We start from the raw sequence: 18,265 nt of genomic DNA, 5'->3' as shown, positions 1-18,265 counted from the left end.
AAGGGGCATTGCGTACGCTGCGCTAGTATGAGCTGAAGCCACACGTCAGTGGCTCTGGAAGCCCATCCTATGCTAGGGTTGAGTGGGAGGCTACGACGAAATTCTTCATCGTAGCGCCACCAGGCCGATCCCCCGTGAAGTTTAAAACCGCTGATTATTGTGTCTAAGTACACAAACAGGTCAGGTGCGGTGGCTGGGGATTTTTGGGTTATGATGTAACCTAAGATTGAAAACGCCTGGAGCCAATTGTTTAGGGTTCTAGACGCTTTGAGTTTTTTGTCAGACCCCTTTTCAAATGAACGTTCTTTGTCGACCGTGATATGATCGACATTTAACAGGGACCATATGTCCACATAATCGCCCTTCCTAATTTTTTCTTTTAACTCCTCCGGTACAAAGGTACCTAAGGGGGAAACTGCGCAGAACATAGTGTCCTTAAAAGTAATCCCCGACCCTGGGTTAGCGCTAGCCTGAGGTGCATCCCCTCCCCCTGGATTGGCGCTAACCTGACCTGCGTCTCCTCCCCCCAGGTTAGCCTGGCTACCCTCTAACTGTGCTAGAAAGGATTTGACAGAAGTGATCATGTTTGCTGTGTCTTTGTGAGAGGTAATGGCCGACCATGAAGGAAGACCACTGAACTCACCGGATGCTGACGTCTGCGCTGGTTGCGCTGATGGGTTGAGCTGCGGTGGTCGAGTGGCTGAGGCAGCAGGTGAAGATCTTCGTTCTCCTTCCGTTGTCTTCAGTGAGGCCGTTGCTGAAGGCCTCTGGTCGCGGGTGTTGGACTGGAGAGAAGCTGGAGGCGATGGTCTGTTCATAGATGCTCTTGGTGATCGGTGGCTAGAAGCTCTTCTGGAACGCTTGGGCTGGTAGCGAGACGATCCATGCCGGCGATGTGCATCCCGGGAATGGTGAGTTTGATCGAGAAAGCGCGCCGCATAGCGGCCGCTTGAACCTGACGAGGAGGAGCTCTGGTATCCGTCATAGTGGTAACGGTGACGTCTTCTGCGGCTGTGACCTGCGGAGGAGAGCTCAGAGCCAGTATCGCCCCTATGACTGTGGTATGGCCTCTGAGGGGTAAAGGGGCTGCCGTGACGGTCCCTAGGGGATGTACGCCTGGAATCCCTGTGAACTGCAGCCGGGAGAGGTGTAGCATCAACATAATGGTGGGTGGCATGAAATGAGTTAGGGAGCTGGGGGAGGGGGACTTGCTTAGGGATGGAGAACCGTGCGGGTGGGTAGGCCGTTGGGCCTCTTGGATTGGGAGAGGGGGGGTGTGAGACCGGGACCTGCAAAAAGGGGGGGGGGTGCAAACTTGTGGCCTGTCCTTGGGGGAGGGGGGGGAAGCTGGGGGCCTGTTGGAGTCCTGAGGCCTGCTCTGGGTCTCAGGCCTGCACCTGGGGGAGGGGGAGGAGGCTTGAGGCCTGTTCCAGGCCTGAGGCCTGTCAGGGGCTGGGGTGTGGGATTTGGCCTGGGGCCTGGTCGGGGGTGGGTTATAAATTGAGGCCGGGGCTTGGGGCCTACCCGAGGCCTCAGGCCTGCCCTGAACCGGGGCATGGCCCGTGGCCTGGGGCACAACCAGGAGCATGGCCGAGGGCGGGGGATTGCTCAAGGCCGGAGGCCTGGTCGGGGCCGGAGGATTAATTGAGGCCGAGGCCTGAGGCCTACCCGAGGCCTCAGGCCTGGCCACGGCTGGGGCATACCGCGTGGACGGGGGCCCGGCCGAGAGCATCGCGGGGGGCGGGGGATTGCTCCAGGCCGGAGGCCTGGTCGGGGCCGGAGGATTAATTGAGGCCGAGGCCTGAGGCCTACCCGAGGCCTCAGGCCTGGCCGCGGCCGGGGCATGCCGCGTGGACGGGGGCCCGGCCGAGAGCATCACGGGGGGCGGGGGATTGCTCCAGGCCGGAGGCCTGGTCGGGGGCGATGAATTAATTGAGGCCGAGGCCTGAGGCCTACCCAAGGCCTCAGGCCTGGCCGCGACCGGGGCATACCGCGTGGCCTGGGGCCCGGCCGGGGGCATCGCGGGGGGCCTGGACGGGGCCGGGAGCCTGGCCGGAGCCGTGGGTTTGGTCAGGGCGGGTTGATTAATATAGGCCGAGGCCTGAGGCCTTAGGCCTCCGGAGGTGGTAAGGGGGGGTGCGGGCCGGGGAAAGTGGCGCATCGCTGCCAAGCGTCAGGGTCCGTCCCACGCTGTTCCCTTGAGGTCTTCGGCCTTGTTGCTGAGCTCAGCCTGCTGGATGATGGAGATCCTGGGCTGAGACGGTCTGGTGCTCGGATTCTTCGCACGGGCCTCCCGTGCTCGGCATCCAGCTGCTCCTCTTCTTCTCCAAGGGCTGGCACACTGCAGGGGATCACTTCTTCATCTTCAGCCGGAGATTCTTCTATGGTGTGAGGTGAGGAGCACTGGGTGGGCTGAATGGACAGGGAAGCGGCCGGCATATCGGATGCGTGGTCTTCTGGGGCGCGCTGCAGGATAGGGGCTGATGCAGCCGCGCGTTTCTGAAGCAGGGCATCAAGCCATGCATACCCCTCAGAATCCACTCTTTCCAGCACCTGGGCCTCCAAAGATGCCATCTTGAGGGTAGGCAAAAAGAGCGCACTGCTAGGAGGGTCCTGACTTCTCGCCACTTGGTCCAGGCAGAAGGAAAGAGGACCCCCCCACGTGCCCCCAATGCTTTTAAAACCATGGGGCGGGCTCTGCAAGCCGGCCCCCCACCTCCTTTAGTTACTGCCCAAAAAAGAGGGGCCAATCGCCTCCTTCTGCATCCATTAAAATTAAATAAAATCCCCCTACAGTCCCCCGCCCCTTCTCTATTTGATTTGGGGCTAGTGATTCCTCAAGTGGATATTGCCATTGCCGAGTGAATGTTCTTCATTCTTTCATGATGTAGATCTCCGAACATACATCCAGTGTATTCTGTTGTTTTCAGACTCTTCTAATGGTTATAAAACGGTGGAAGATTCCACAATGTTTTCGAGTCTACTGTGACACTGAATTGCAGGAAGATATGATGTGGACATGTAGGACCAATCATCCTCTCCACTGAACAATACTCTGATCACTTCTTACTCCATAGCCATACAACCTTTACTTCTATGGGACACAAGGTCTGAGTTTTCATTATTAAATAGAGTAACCTCCATAATATTCTCATGCATATTTCACATTTTTGAAGAAAAAAAAATTCAAACATTTCCAAATTTTATTGGTAATGTTAATCATTTAGTGATCTGATCTCAAAGTCAGGGTCTAGGTTTTCAAAAGAAAACAAATGTTCATTGGTCTCTTTCAGTGACTGTCTGCCTGTAGGCGGCAATCTCTTTCAGCGGCGGTTTGCCTGTCGGCGGCAGTCTCTTTCAGCGGCGGTTTGCCTGTCGGCGGCAGTCTCTTTCAGCGGCGGTTTGCCTGTCGGCGGCAGTCTCTTTCAGTGACTGTCTGCCTGTAGGCGGCAATCTCTTTCAGCGACTGTCTGAGAGCTCAAGTTTCATTTTCCCACAGGTGTTTATAAAATTACAGCTGATGTCTCATTGGTTTCCATGGGCAACTGGAACAGTTTTACCACAGAAATTTCTGATAAATCTCCCCCTATCTCTGTATCCCTATCCCTCTTACCTCACACAAGCGTCTTATACTTATTGCCTACAGTAACCAATCACAGCTCAGAGTTCATATTAATGACCTGTGGCAGAACAGCGACCAATCACAGATCAGCTTCTAACTGCCACAGCAGCAGCAGCAGCAGACAATGGCTCCTGTATATGGTGGGTAATAAGTAGGTTTCGGATAGAGCAGGGTGAATATTTCGGGTCAAAACCGAATCTATGATGTTCCAAGTCACAGGCAACAACTGTGCAAAGTTTGTTGAATGTAAACGCAACAGTGCAGATTCCTTTAGCGGACATACATACATATATACACACACACACACATCCAGCTTTATATATTAGATGAACCGTAATATTATGGGAGTCCTCTGTCCTCTCTTTCACAGGTTCAAAATTGCTGGAGTGTCTACCTGCGTCTTTGTGAACACCGAACGCGTCTCCAGCTCCAACTGCTACGGGGACAAGAAGTGGATATGTACCAAGCTGGAACGAAACTGATCCCCCACTACTCTCACTAGCAGTACTACTACCCCCACCAGTACCTGAATGGTAACTGCAATGTTCTATGTGGTTTTATGCCATTATATGGTATAATGGCATTCCGATGTATTCGTGAGGGGGCGGTCCAAGGCCCTGCTTCTTCCCCGGAACCGCCCGCTCGCTCCATAGGCCCACCCCTAACCCTGTCCCAACCCCGCCCCCTCATGAATACATCTGACCGATTTGCGAGCGGTCCGATGATTACGTTGTACCCCGCCACAGTGTTAGACAGCGTTACCAGAGGTTTCCGGTAACGCTATCCCTCCAACACTGCGGCGTTTGTTCAAGCTTACTAAAGTAAGCAGCTCCTAGTGCCGAAATTTTAGGTGACAGGTCCTCTTTAAGGGGTTAAAATACTGATATATTACTCTTGTTAGGATATACTCGCATAGAACTATACAATGACCTTGACATTAGGGAAATTCTGTGTTATGTTTCTCGGAATGTTGTTTGTACCATAAATAGATGTATTTAGTTTATATCACATTTTACAACCTCAATCTCTTCAAAGGCGGTTTCCATTTGCAGCTTATCCACTTCCTTGTTAAAGATGTAGATAAGAATTTACTGAAAATGGTGTGAATATATACGGTGACCGATTTCCTTGCTGGGTCTTTGCTACCAATCATTCCATGTAGTTTCCATGAAGCAGCTCATCCAAAACCGACAATAAAATCTTTTCATCTACTATGTAAGGATGTGGGTGACCCGATCTTGGCTTCAATGGACTGGTACCGGTTTATTTAGAAGTGTAGAACAGCTTTAATACGGATTTATTTGTGCCACATCAACATGTTGTCTATTGTACAAGGAAGCTGCTTCTGTAGTTCCTCGGGGGCGGGTCCTGGACTCGAGGGATGGGAGGCTTATGGCGACTTACCACCAGGCAGGAGTAGAATAAAAGGAGACTACTGTCCAAATGTCGTGGTGATGCCAACAAGTCAACAAACAGACCAGGAGATGGGTCATGTCATCCCAGAGAAGTTGACCAAAGACATTAGTAAAATTCTCCCCGGTCACTTCACATGGCTCATGCCACATCACATCCACTTTTTCCCAACACTCCTTCCACAGCGATGCCCCAAAATTCATCCAGTCTTCCAGCCTTCCTAGTGGTCAGGGCTTCTTTGTCCTACCCCATGCCTGGTAGAGTAAAATTAGGACAGCACCAATTCTAACGTTTGGAAGAGACTTCCAGACACCCAAAGGTGCAAGACACCCCAGGGTTAGGGGAAGAAGATCGGGGGAAAGTGTCTATAGACAACACCGAGAAGCTGTAAGTATTTCATGTTATTGGAGTGATCATAGACCTGTGTACTGGAAAGTACAGATCACAAAGACGAGGTCCGTGACCCCTCGTCGCTTTGTCAGACCAATGTAGCAGACGGCCGCCCGTAACCGTTCTGCTCCATGAATCTCTATGGGGCTGACGGAAACTGCCGAGGGACATGCTCACCGATCTCCATCAGCTCCATAGAGATTAATGAAGCAGAACGGTCATGAGTGGCCGTCTGCTCCATTAGTCTGACGGAGCGATGAGGGGTCCATGGAGACCCCCTCCCCCACTGATGAGCAAGTTTAGTTCGTGGGAAAACCCCTTTAAATATAAAGACATAAAAATCTCTCACAACTCCATGAAGAAGAGCATCAGAATACAAATCAAAAATGTAAATTTTAAATAAACTTAGAAATTAAATTTACAAAAATAAAGTGATTCTTTCTCCTCTTATTTTGGCTCTTCTCATCCTTCCTCCCTCCTCCTCCTTCCTATTCTGCTTTTCACTCTGAAAATTTCAGCCGAATCCCATCTTGCTAGCAAGATGGACAGAAACTCACTGAAAAGTCAGATTACATAGAAGTCTATGAAAAGGGGAGGGGGGAGCAGCGAGTCCCAGCTGCTAGGTCTCCACCAGAGTACGGCAAACACCAGAGGACATTTACACTGCAGAGAGGAGAGAGCCAAGAAAATGGAGATTATCTCATACTGACCACATAGTATTACATTGTTTTCTTAAAGGTGAGGTACACAGCAATGTTTTTTCTTCTTTCAATAACAGATATTACATTATAACATTTCTAAAACAGATTTAGGAGGAGACGGCTAAGAGACTGGGGACACAAATACCAAATTATAATCTTTACTGTCTGCCTTATATCAACGCACAGAGCGGCCTCAGTATATACAGCGCATCTCAGCGTCTATATCTAGATAGTAGTAAAATCCCTTTAATTGCCATTGAGACAGTCCAACTGCAGTGACCAATGGAGAAACAGGATACTGGACCATGACCATTTACACAATGCTCAGTAGCCGTCCATTCATCCCAATGGCTGCCTGCGGACTCCCTGAGTGATCCGGATGTCGGACTATAAAACATTTCCACAATGTTCAATAGACGCATCACAGCGGACCTCCTGCAATAGGACCCCTGGAGCTTGCACAGCCCAAATCCTTAAAGGGAATGAGGGTAAATACCTTCCCTTTACAGGAGTCCAGTTTTCTATGTCTCAGTTGCTGGTTTAAAGGGATTTTATACTTCAGGGCAGACAATAAATGGACTCAAGAAAATGTGAGCCAGCAGAGAATGGAAGCTCCATATTTAAAGGGGATTTTTAGTTATGTACATGGATATTCAATAATATATTCAATATTCTGGATCGCCACCAACCAGCTGAGTGCTGAGGAGATGCTCCCAATTATATGGGATCCAATGTCACAAACCCAGATATCCCCTTTAAGAGGTCGGAGCAGACAATGCTATGCAGAAGCCAAGATGCCCATCCCCCTTGTACATTAAACTAAAAAGTTGTGCTCATAGTTCAGCTGATTATTACCGTAAACAATCAGCAGGTTTCAAGTTGTAAGAAAACAACCAATTTTTTTTTTATTCTTTTTTTTCTTTTCTATAAAAACCTATGTAAAGTATCAAAAATAAACTATGTGCTCTATGTACTGACTGTACCCAGTCACCCAGACCCCTGGATGACCCATATCAAAATATATTTATCTCCAAAACTCAACATACAAACAGCTCTCAAGAGCTGAAGTGTGACTGACCCAAAGATCCCCACAAATATTTCGGCCTTATTGGGGCTCATCAGTGCAGTGTAGCCTTGTGTTGGGATAGGCCTGGGAAGAGGACACGATCCTCCGTTCTCCCGTACATAGGGGGCAGGTCGGCAACTGCAGATATTTGTGTACTCGGTCTCATAGAGTCTCCTACTAAAAATGAGAACTTTTTGAGTGGGCGTCGGGCTTGTTACAAATCCAGCGTTTATCCGAGTAGCACGAGGCGCTGGAGATGCGGATGCTATTCACAAGGACACAGTCCGAAACGCCGAAGATCGGGAATCTGGAAGTAAAGAAGAGAAACAAAGATATATAAAAAAACTAAAAAGTTTACCCTCTACTGATCAACCCCACTCTTACACGGCATAGGAGGGGTCACTTAAAATAAATCGACCACTGGGAATCTACTTTCCGAAATAATTCCCGAGGCAGATTCCCCCTCCCTGCACCATGCCCCAAACCATTATATCCAATTCTTTTATTTAGCTTTCCCAAAAATAAAGTAAATTATATTGATATGCAAATGAACTGCAGTGCCAATTGGGGCAGGGGGAGTCGTTCCTGTGATCTCCGGGGCAAAGGCTACTCCCCACCCCCAGTAGCCCCTGCTGATCTGCCCACCTGCTCGTTGTCTTTCGCTCTTTTGGCAGGTCGCCAGAAGAGGAATGGGAGATACTGCCCCTGCCTTTGCCCCAGAGATCAAAGGGGTTCCCCCAGTAGCCCCTGCAGTTAATTTGCACATCGTTATAGTTAACTTTATTTTAGGAAACGCTAAATAAAAGCATTAGAAAAAAAAAAGGTTTAGGGTTAGTGCAAAGAGGGGGAATCGACCTCAGGAACTGCTTCAGAAACTTTTTTATCATGCAAAAATAGTAGAACTTAGGAAAACCTTACGAACAAAAAAAAAAGGACAAAATGATCTTTTATTAACTAGATCAACATGCCTAAATATAGGGCTATTAAAAATGGCAACTAACACAAAAAAACAAGCCCTTATAGAATGATATTGAAGGTAAAAAAGTTACTCTCTTTATGTAGCAATGAAAAACTCCTACAAGAGGAAGTAGAGTTTATGCAACGGGGTGAGTGGACAAACACAAACTATCTTCCTCATACGTGATCCTAAATATCATAAAACATTTCCTTGAAGTGGTGCAATGTGGGATTTCAGATGCAACCCAGTCGGGTTTCCCAGTCACGGGAAGCATAAACGTCATACATAATGGGGAAATTGTGACGCAAGTGACACTGCAATTGGCCAAAGCCCACCCAGTGACCCCGGTACTTCTAACCAGGCCCCAGTGCTGAGAACCTGGTCATCCCAAACCGTGACCCCCTCCACCCCCCAATCCCTTTAATGTGTGTATGACTGCCTAAAGCAAACCCATCTCCGATTTAAATAAACTTTATTTACACCATTTGGTTTCAGTAGCCGTCCACTTACGTATCATTAAAGGTCGATCCATTTGTCCACACCCATGGACTTCCATCACTTTCCCTCCTGAGACCGATCCAGTGATCCGGAGATCCTTTAAATCGCAATATGAAGTCCTGGAGATAAAAACCCATGTGTGAAACGTAATCTAGAGGCTCAAACAGGACCAGTTGTGGTGGCCATGTTGAGGTACTGCAGCTCCGCTCTCAGTAACATGAATGGGAGCCGAAGCCGCGTGGCCACCAGACAGTGGACAGAGTTAAGCGAGCAGGAAGAGGGAAAAGGGCTGAAGAGATTCCACTCGCCAAAAAAAGTTTTAGAGGAAACCAAACCTGTTCCTTTTGATACCACTTTAACACCCCAAACAGCCCCCCATCCTCCGCACCCTGTGGCCACCTACCAGCTCATGTCGGGAGTCTATAATGGCAAGTGTCGCGTTCTTGGAGGCGCAGAAGTCTTGGCTCTTCATCCATTCACTGATATTTTAGAGAAGTAATAACATCTCCTCCGGTACCAGATCCAGTCATCGTCACACGGGTTCGGGATGATGGCGCCCTCAGGATTTGGACATTTACCTGTACGGGAACATTATACATGACATCTAAATAAACGAGACACATAATATAATATCCTGATATATTATGAGACTTTCTGGATGATCAGATGCTGGATTATGGGAAGTGTTACTACTCTACAACAAATCCGGTCCGACCCCAGCCGCTCTTACATGATGGTGGAGGAATCTTCATGTAACATTAAGACCTCCCTTCTGAAAGATGATCCGAGACCCTTCAGACTCACCTTGTTCACCACGAACGATGAGCAGAGCAATGGACGACACCGCTACGCACGTAGTCACCACTGCCAGTCCTCCAAGAGCAAAGAGCCATTTGTACTTTACTGAAGAAACAAAAAATTAAAAAACTAAACACCCCCCACCACCAACCCCTCCACCACCACCACCACCACTTCTCTTCCAAATCTGCATTGTACTTCCAGTTTCCCTGCTGACAAAAGGGGTATTCTCAGAAAAACCTCTCTAAGATCAGATGATCGCTATAAGTGTAGTCCTGAGGAGGTTCCAAAGAGGATATCCCACAAAAATATATTACCCCTTTACAGGGTAAGGGATACTGTAGATCTATTATCATGGGGGTCTTAAGCCCCACAATTCCAGAGGACTTTGAATAGAGCGATGGTCTTTGCTTTCGATCCCATAGACTTTGAATAGAGTGATGGTCATACGACCACAGTAGACGCCATCTATACCAATCCTATGGACTTTAGGATTTAGGTGGAGATGGTCATGTACGTGGGTCAGCCAGTACTCCGAAATGGAGTGATTGTCCCTCTAGCACTGTACTAGGCCATCTCCATCAGTCCGATAGACTCTAAATCGAGTGATGGTCATACGACCACTGTACATGGACCTTCTCCACCAATCTCATCAACAGTGGAATAGAAGGATAGGTCCTCCAGAAAAAGGGCTCGGGATCCCTGTTCTAGCGTTTGCTGGGGGTCCAAATGCTTTCCATAACTCATGTTTCCCGTATGAGTGGGGGGGTCTCCATCCATGTGTTATTCCAGGATGCCCAGGGCTCAGCTGTTATTAGTGACTCTCCGTTTCCCCTGTATATACCCGATATCGCCATCCTCTAGGTTTCTAGTCCAGTTTAAAGGTCAGACATTTACCAATATATTTTAAGCTTGAATGTAAAGGTGATGCGTCTCTTCTGCCTCTTTCCACCACATCTTGATTGGGTGCCAGAGCCTGAAACCAGAAATAAAAAAGTTGTGTTTCACAGATGATTTACATCTAACATCTGGAGATGGTGCACAGATGGCGCTGCCCCCCAGGAAGAGCCCCGGTATACCCCAGGGAGGGGGGGGGGAGCACCAGGGGTTTACAAATCACCAGGTACACACTATCACTATGTGCACATTTTAAAGGGGGAAGTAATTTACCAAGGATTTGAATAACAGTTTATCCATTGTTCCATGTTGTTTACAAGCACAACAGATACAAGGTAACAGATACAAGGTAACAGATACAAGGTAACAGATACAAGGTAACATAGATACAAGGTAACATAGCAACGGTTACTAATGGAACCGATACGCTGCACTTGCAGGGCAACACTTGAGATCAGATTATGGACAGCTCATGGTTATACATGATGCACAGACAACAAGTATAGGACACATGGATTGTCTTTACGAACTACTCAATTAATTTATTCCTAATTTTCAGGAGGGACGGCACAGCACAGATCCTATATAAGCCTCATGTCAGAAGGAGGGGGATGGGGACTCTGCAGGAGACAGGGCCCGGGGGCGACACACACTGGATCCTAATATAAGCCCCATAATGGTATGAGCTCTATATATGGGCTGACGGAGCGGAGGAATGTCTCATGAGAAACACTTGGATACTAAATAAAGAACGAGCCGCAGCGATATCCTCATCCCTATGGATTCCCATCTCAGCTCTGACTATATTGGGAAAACTTTTGGGATAATCTGCAGGAAGGGGGTCGGGGTCAGCTGTGAGAAAGGAGCAGATAGTCTCAGTGGTGCAGACTATCGTCACAGTAAAGTGACCAGGTTCTGTTCATGCAAACCTGAGTAGAAGTTGACAGTGCAGGCTCCCTGACAATGGCCTCTTAGATTGTAACACTGTCCTCCCAGCAGGCCAAGGCAGTTTAATCTGCCCATGTGATGCAGTGCTGAAGCATCATGGGATTGATACAAGACAGCAGTGAGATCGAGACATCACATTATACACTTCTACACTCTACACCCAGGTAACAAGTGCAGGGATGGAAACTGTATATGTCAGGGTCCGAACTGAGCTCAGCTGATCCGCCCCAACAACAATCGGCACAGCAGGGTCAGGTTCCGGAAGTAAATGCCCCCTCAATAAGGCAACCTGAGGATGCGTTCATACGTTTTGGTTGGACTGTGTTTCTAAATGAGGCTTGGCCCGATCACATATGTATTTCTAGTGAAACGCACGCGATCGGCAACAAGCACCAGGCATTTTCTGTGTAGACAATTAAAAATACGTGTCGCTCCTTACCGGTATATGTGATCGGACCAAGCCCCTCCCCGTACTGGGTGCATTGTGGTCCAAAAAACTCAATTTAACCAGAATGTGAATCCAGCTTCAGGAAGAAAAAAAAGATTATCTGCCGCTCAATGCTGTACAGAGGGAACGTGAGAGCGTACAAAGGGAACATTTATAATGAATGGCAAAAAAGTAAAAATAAACCTGCCCCTCCCCCAGACATCTGGGTGATAAAGAGCCATTGTGTGCGAGGCAGAAGACAATGAAACAAGTCAGGTGCTATATACAGCCCTCTGTATACTGATAGAAGAGCCAACGTCAGCAGACAGCACCCTGTTATGCGTCGCCTCTCCCAATACGTCAGGACCTCGTGTAACCTTTGTCTCTGAACAAACCGACTAGGACTCTTTTTTTAGGGGATGAAACAAATACAATCATCAACTCCTGGAACATCCACACAACTCTACACTCCCTGGACTCCATTGTGAATCTCTTGATCGCATTTAGAATCTTTGGACACATTGGGGCAGATTTACTTACCCGATCCATTCGCGATCCAGCGGCGGCTTCTCTGCAGTGGATTCGAGTCCGGCCGGGATTCACTAAGGAAGTTCCTCCGACGTCCACCAGGTGTCGCTGCTGCGCTGAAGTTCCCCGAAATGCACTGATCTTCACCAAGCCGGACCGAGTGAAGGTAAGCGCGAATCTTGCGACACTTTTGTTTTTTTAAATTCGGCGGGTTTTTTTAATCCGTCGGGTTTTCTTTAGGCCACGCCCCCCCCCGATTTCCATCGCGTGCATGCCGGCGCCGATGCGCCACAATCCGATTGTGTGCGCCACAATCCGATTGTGTGCGACAAAATCCCGGGGCAATACAGGGAAAATCGCCCCATTGGGGCTCATTTACTAAGGGTCCGATTGGCGCACTTTCGTCAGGTTTCCCGAATATTTGTCTTTTTCCCTGAATAGCCCCGGGTTTTTGGCGCAGGCGATCGGATTGTGGCACATCGGCTCCGGTTTTCATGTGACTTTAAAAAAATTTAAAAAATTTTAAAAAGGAAATGTGTCGCAAGATCAGCACTCACATGCACCGGGAAGAAGAGGGTGAACTCCGGCGGACCTCGGCGCAGAAGCGACACCTGCAGGAACTCCGACGCACGACCTTAGTGTATCACGCTGGACCCGAATCCTTGTCGGACAGCGCACCGCGGGATCGCGACAGGATCGGGTAAGTAATCTGCCCCATTTACTTAGAAAGACGGAAACATCATCAAAACTGCTCTGCCCGTGTATAATGCTCGGTGCGCCACATTCATTAAGAACGTGCGCCAGAAATTATAGATGTATCGCTTGACTGCACTGGCCCCACAGAGTTCACCAACTTTTTTCTGGTGCACCTGTAATATAGGGCGTGTGACACAATTTGCTTGTTAAAATTGGCGCTCGGTCCGACTGAGCAGCGAATTTGTGTCACATGTGGCATAGTACAACTGCGCCACAAAAGGGTCACGTGTGACACAATAGCGGCACGGACACTTCTTAAAGCAGATTACACCTAAAACAATGTGCAAAGTCCGACAGAAACCTGGCGCAAAGCCCTCACTAAATGTGCCCCAATGTCTCATGTCTAGCGACGGTCCTTATTTAAGCCCCTCTTCTGCCTGTAGTGCATCAGCTCCCTCCTCCTTCTCTACGCTGCCTTCAGCTGACATCTTCTCAACTGCACCTAGAAGCACAATTCTGGTTCCATTTTAAAGAGGAAACTCTCCTGTGTAATCTGTGTTTGTAGGTGCCACAGTCCGAAGTGGCAGCTGTATATGAATTACACTCCTGGCCCCTGATACGCTGCGGTGTTTGAAGCGATCACAAAAAGGGGAGTGAAAAATAGACGGGAAATTCCAGCATAGCCTAGAAAACAATAAATCCTAGAATAATTATAACCACATTAAACACAGTGGGGCAGATTTACTTACCCGGTCCATTTGCGATCCAGCGGCGCGTTCTGTGCGGTGGATTCGGGTCTTCCGGCAATTCACTAAGGCAGTTCCTCCGCCGTCCACCAGATGTCGCTGCTGCGCTGAAGTTCCCCGAGGTCCGCCGGAGTGCACGAGCCTATACCTGGTGAAGGTAAGTGCGAGTCCCGCAACGTTTTTTTTTTTTTTAAATACGGCGGTTTTTCCGAATCCGTCGGGTTTTTGTTCGGCCACACCCCCCGTTGTGTGCATGCCAGCGCCGATGCGCCACAATCCGATCGCGTGCGCCAAAATCCCGGGGCAATACAGGGGAAATCGGCGCAAATCGGAAATATTCGGGTAACACATCGGGAAAACGCGAATCGGGCCCTTAGTAAATGATCCCCAGTGTAATGATATGATAGAATCCCCACCGGGCAGACCGCTAGTTTTTGGAATGAGAATAATTACAGGAATTCCCAAACTTTTTTTTTTTCCGACTCCACATCCCATTCTAGGCGTCTGTAAACAAATGGGAACAGCACCAAAAGATGGTGGCGCAGGATACCAGGAGAAAGGTAAGTACAAGTCTTTGTTTGTTTTTAACAGCCTTCCATATATACAGGATAGGAGTAGTAGTACTGTGCTGTGTCCATATATACAGGATAGGAGTAGTAGTACTGTGCTGTGCCCATATATACAGGATAGGAGTAGTAGTACTGTGCTGTGCCCATATATACAGGATAGGAGTAGTAGTACTGTGCTGTGCCCATATATACAGGATAGGAGTAGTAGTACTGTGCTGTGTCCATATATACAGGATAGGAGGAGTAGTACTGTGCTGTGTCCATATATACAGGATAGGAGTAGTAGTACTGTGCTGTGCCCATACATACAGGATAGGAGTAGTAGTACTGTGCCGTGCCCATATATACAGGATAGGGGTAGTAGTACTGTGCTGTGTCCATATATACAGGATAGGGGTAGTAGTACTGTGCTGTGTCCATATATACAGGATAGGGGTAGTAGTACTGTGCTGTGTCCATATATACAGGATAGGGGTAGTAGTACTGTGCTGTGTCCATATATACAGGATAGGAGTAGTAGTACTGTGCTGTGTCCATATATACAGGATAGGAGGAGTAGTAGTACTGTGCTGTGCCCATATATACAGGATAGGGGTAGTAGTACTGTGCTGTGTCCATATATACAGGATAGGGGTAGTAGTACTGTGCTGTGCCCATATATACAGGATAGGAGTAGTAGTAGTACTGTGCTGTGCCCATATATACAGGATAGGAGTAGTAGTAGTACTGTGCTGTGCCCATATATACAGGATAGGAGTAGTAGTACTGTGCTGTGCCCATATATACAGGATAGGAGTAGTAGTACTGTGCTGTGCCCATATACAGGATAGGAGTAGCAGTACTGTGCTGTGTACATATATACAGGATAGGAGTAGTAGTACTGTGCTGTGCTCATATATACAGGATAGGAGTAGTAGTACTGTGCTGTGCTCATATATACAGGATAGGAGTAGTAGTACTGTGCTGTGTCCATATATACAGGATAGGAGTAGTAGTACTGTGCTGTGTCCATATATACAGGATAGGAGTAGTAGTACTGTGCTGTGTCCATATATACAGGATAGGAGTAGTAGTACTGTGCTGTGTCCATATATACAGGATAGGAGTAGTAGTACTGTGCTGTGTCCATATATACAGGATAGGGGTAGTAGTACTGTGCTGTGCCCATATATACAGGATAGGAGTAGTAGTACTGTGCTGTGCCCATATATACAGGATAGGGGTAGTAGTAGTGTGCTGTGCCCATATATACAGGATAGGGGTAGTAGTACTGTGCTGTACCCATATATACAGGATAGGAGTATAAGTACTGTGCTGTGTCCATATATACAGGATAGGAGTAGTAGTACTGTGCTGCGCCCATATATACAGGATAAGAGTAGTAGTACTGTGCTGTGCCCATATATACAGGATAGGAGTAGTAGTACTGTGCTGTGCCCATATATACAGGATAGGAGTAGTAGTACTGTGCTGCGCCCATATATACAGGATAGGAGTAGTAGTACTGTGCTGTGCCCATATATACAGGATAGGGGTAGTAGTACTGTGCTGTGCCCATATATACAGGATAAGAGTAGTAGTACTGTGCTGTGCCCTTATATACAGGATAGGGGTAGTAGTACTGTGCTGTGCCCATATATACAGGATAGGGGTAGTAGTACTGTACCCATATATACAGGATAGGGGTAGTAGTACTGTGCTGTGCCCATATATACAGGATAGGGGTAGTAGTACTGTACCCATATATACAGGATAGGGGTAGTAGTACTGTGCTGTCACAGTAACAGGACACAACCATCGAGACTATATAGAGGAGAACTGCAAGTCCCAGCACAGCCCTGGCAGTAATGTAGGTAGTGTCCGGTGCTACTTACCGTCTCCTCCTCCTCCGCTGTGACACCGCTCATGGTCTCTGCTCCGGGCGCTGCAGCCAGTACGAGTACATGAGACTCAAATACCGGACAAAACTGAGGAAAAAGTTTAAAAGATGCGGCGGGGCGGTTAACAGGGCGGGGTCAGAGAGACGTCACTGGAAAAACCCCAAAGGGGGAGACGTGACTGAAACTTATTATAGATCACATGACAATTATACAACTGTAACTATAGAGTACACAAATATACAATGTGCTACAAATATTAACCAGTCATTGGCCGATATTTAATGGCTTTAGCTTTTTCATTTTTGCGGAACTTTTTTCTGAGGAGGTAGAAATAAGGATTTGTAGTTTTTCCAGAATTTCCGCTTAATTTAATTTAAATTGCCTATAATTTTAAATTTTAGGCTTAAAAACTGATAAAATTGTAAAAAAAAAAGTGCTTTTTTTTCAGACTGTATCCAAATGTTTCCCTAGAGCAGACATTGGTCCGCGTCCGGCCCGAAAGCTGAGCAACCGAACGGAATCAGCGTCAGGCCACTTCCAATCGCGTTTACGTGCAGCGTTTCTAACACTTTTTTGTTGTGTTTTTAATGCGTTTTGAATCACTTTGGGAAAGCCACATGCGTTGTGGTGAAAACACGTTTACACTTATAGGATGTGTTTTTCCGTAAAGCGTTTCAAAAAAGGAGCATCCGGACCGCGGACCAGCGCACGCTGCGAGTTGGACGCATCAAACTTGCTCTTGTCTAAGCGGCCGAATAGTGTCACATATTTGTTTTAGGGTAACTGAGTGTTGTTTAGGGTGATGTTAGTGACCTGAAGGTGTGAACACATTGGGGGTCATTTACTAAGGGCCCGATTCGCGTTTTCCCGACGTGTTACCCGAATATTTCCTATTTGCGCCGATTTCCCCTGAATTGCCCCGGGATTTTGGCGCACGCGATCGTATTTTGGCGCATCTGCGCTGGCATGCACGTGACGGAAATCGGGGGCGTGGCCGAAAGAAAACCCGGCGGATTCGGAAAAACCGCCGCATTTTTAAAAAAAAATGTGTTGCGAAAATTGCACTTACCTTCACTCAGCCCGGCTCAGTGTATTCCAGTGCGTTCCGATGCTCTTCAGTGCAGGTCGATCGGCGGAGGAACTACCTTAATAAATCCCCATCGGACCCGAATCAAGCGCAGAGAACACGCCGCTGGATCGCGAATGGACCGGGTAAGTAAATCTGCCCCATTGTTTGGGTATGTTTTTTTATGTTTTTTTTTTTTTACTTTTATTTTCTACTATTTTTTATTCCAATCCTCAAAGGTCAAAATAGACTTTTGGGGACTTTAGAGGTTTGAATGTGGCACTTGAGAGTATAACAGGATTTTCCAAGTGTTATAAAAATTTAGGAGCCAGGTTGAAGAGGGCTTTTTAAAAAAAAATAAACCTGCAATCACCTCCTCCATTACTCCCGGTGTTCAGCGCAGCAGTCTGTTGCAGCCGTGCCCCTATATGTTTACAAGTGCATGGAAGCTCAGCGGACCCATCATTACATCACTACTGACAATAGATGATGTCACAGCTTATCTCCTCCTCCTCCCTGTACAATGACCTCTATATAGATAATACTGACCCATCATTATATCACCACTGACAATAGATGATGTCACAGCTTATCCCCTCCCCCTCCTGTACAATGACCTCTATATAGATAACACTGACCCATCATTACATCACTACTGACAATAGATGATGTCACAGCTTATCTCCTCCCCCCTCCCTGTACAATAACCTCTATATAGATAACACTGACCCATCATTACATCACTACTGACAATAGATGATGTCACAGCTTATCTCCTCCCCTCCCTGTACAATGACCTCTATATAGATAACACTGACCCATCATTACATCACTACTGACAATAGATGATGTCACAGCTTATCTCCTCCTCCCTGTACAATGACCTCTATATAGATAACACTGACCCATCATTACATCACTACTGACAATAGATGATGTCACAGCTTATCTCCTCCCCTTCCCTGTACAATGACCTCTATATAGATAACACTGCCCATCATTACATCACTACTGACAATAGATGATGTCACAGCTTATCTCCTCCCCCTCCCTGTACAATGA

At 47.5% G+C, this 18,265-nt stretch overlaps 2 protein-coding genes across 9 annotated transcripts in view; one reads left to right on the top strand and one right to left on the bottom strand.

The window, feature by feature from the left end:
* LOC140105681 (C-type lectin domain family 2 member D-like) overlaps window positions 1-4,311 on the top strand; it is a 92,705-nt gene extending 88,394 nt beyond the window's left edge. For 7 of the 8 annotated variants that reach the window (XM_072129697.1, XM_072129695.1, XM_072129692.1 and 4 more), the window contains one exon: window positions 3,993-4,311. In XM_072129697.1, coding sequence (XP_071985798.1) covers window positions 3,993-4,104 — 112 coding nt within the window. In that variant the 3' untranslated portion in view covers window positions 4,105-4,311. Of the gene's footprint in view, window positions 1-2,930; window positions 3,919-3,992 lie in introns of those variants that run through there. The other variant, XM_072129698.1, reaches the window with a different exon arrangement.
* Window positions 4,312-5,037: 726 nt separating this feature from the next.
* Window positions 5,038-16,258, bottom strand: LOC140105683 (C-type lectin domain family 2 member D-like). Its single transcript, XM_072129699.1, is given in 7 exon segments — window positions 5,038-7,499; window positions 8,661-8,767; window positions 9,052-9,134; window positions 9,137-9,226; window positions 9,453-9,551; window positions 10,344-10,422; window positions 16,132-16,258. Coding segments are annotated over 7 exon segments (621 nt in total). The 5' UTR covers window positions 16,165-16,258; the 3' UTR covers window positions 5,038-7,369.
* Between the last annotated feature and the right edge of the window lie 2,007 nt (window positions 16,259-18,265).

This window comes from Engystomops pustulosus, chromosome 11 (genome assembly GCF_040894005.1).
Source record: "Engystomops pustulosus chromosome 11, aEngPut4.maternal, whole genome shotgun sequence".
Lineage (NCBI taxonomy): Eukaryota > Metazoa > Chordata > Amphibia > Anura > Leptodactylidae > Engystomops > Engystomops pustulosus.
The sequence above is the reverse complement of the archived record's forward strand: the minus strand, read 5'-3'. Positions and strand labels throughout refer to the sequence as shown.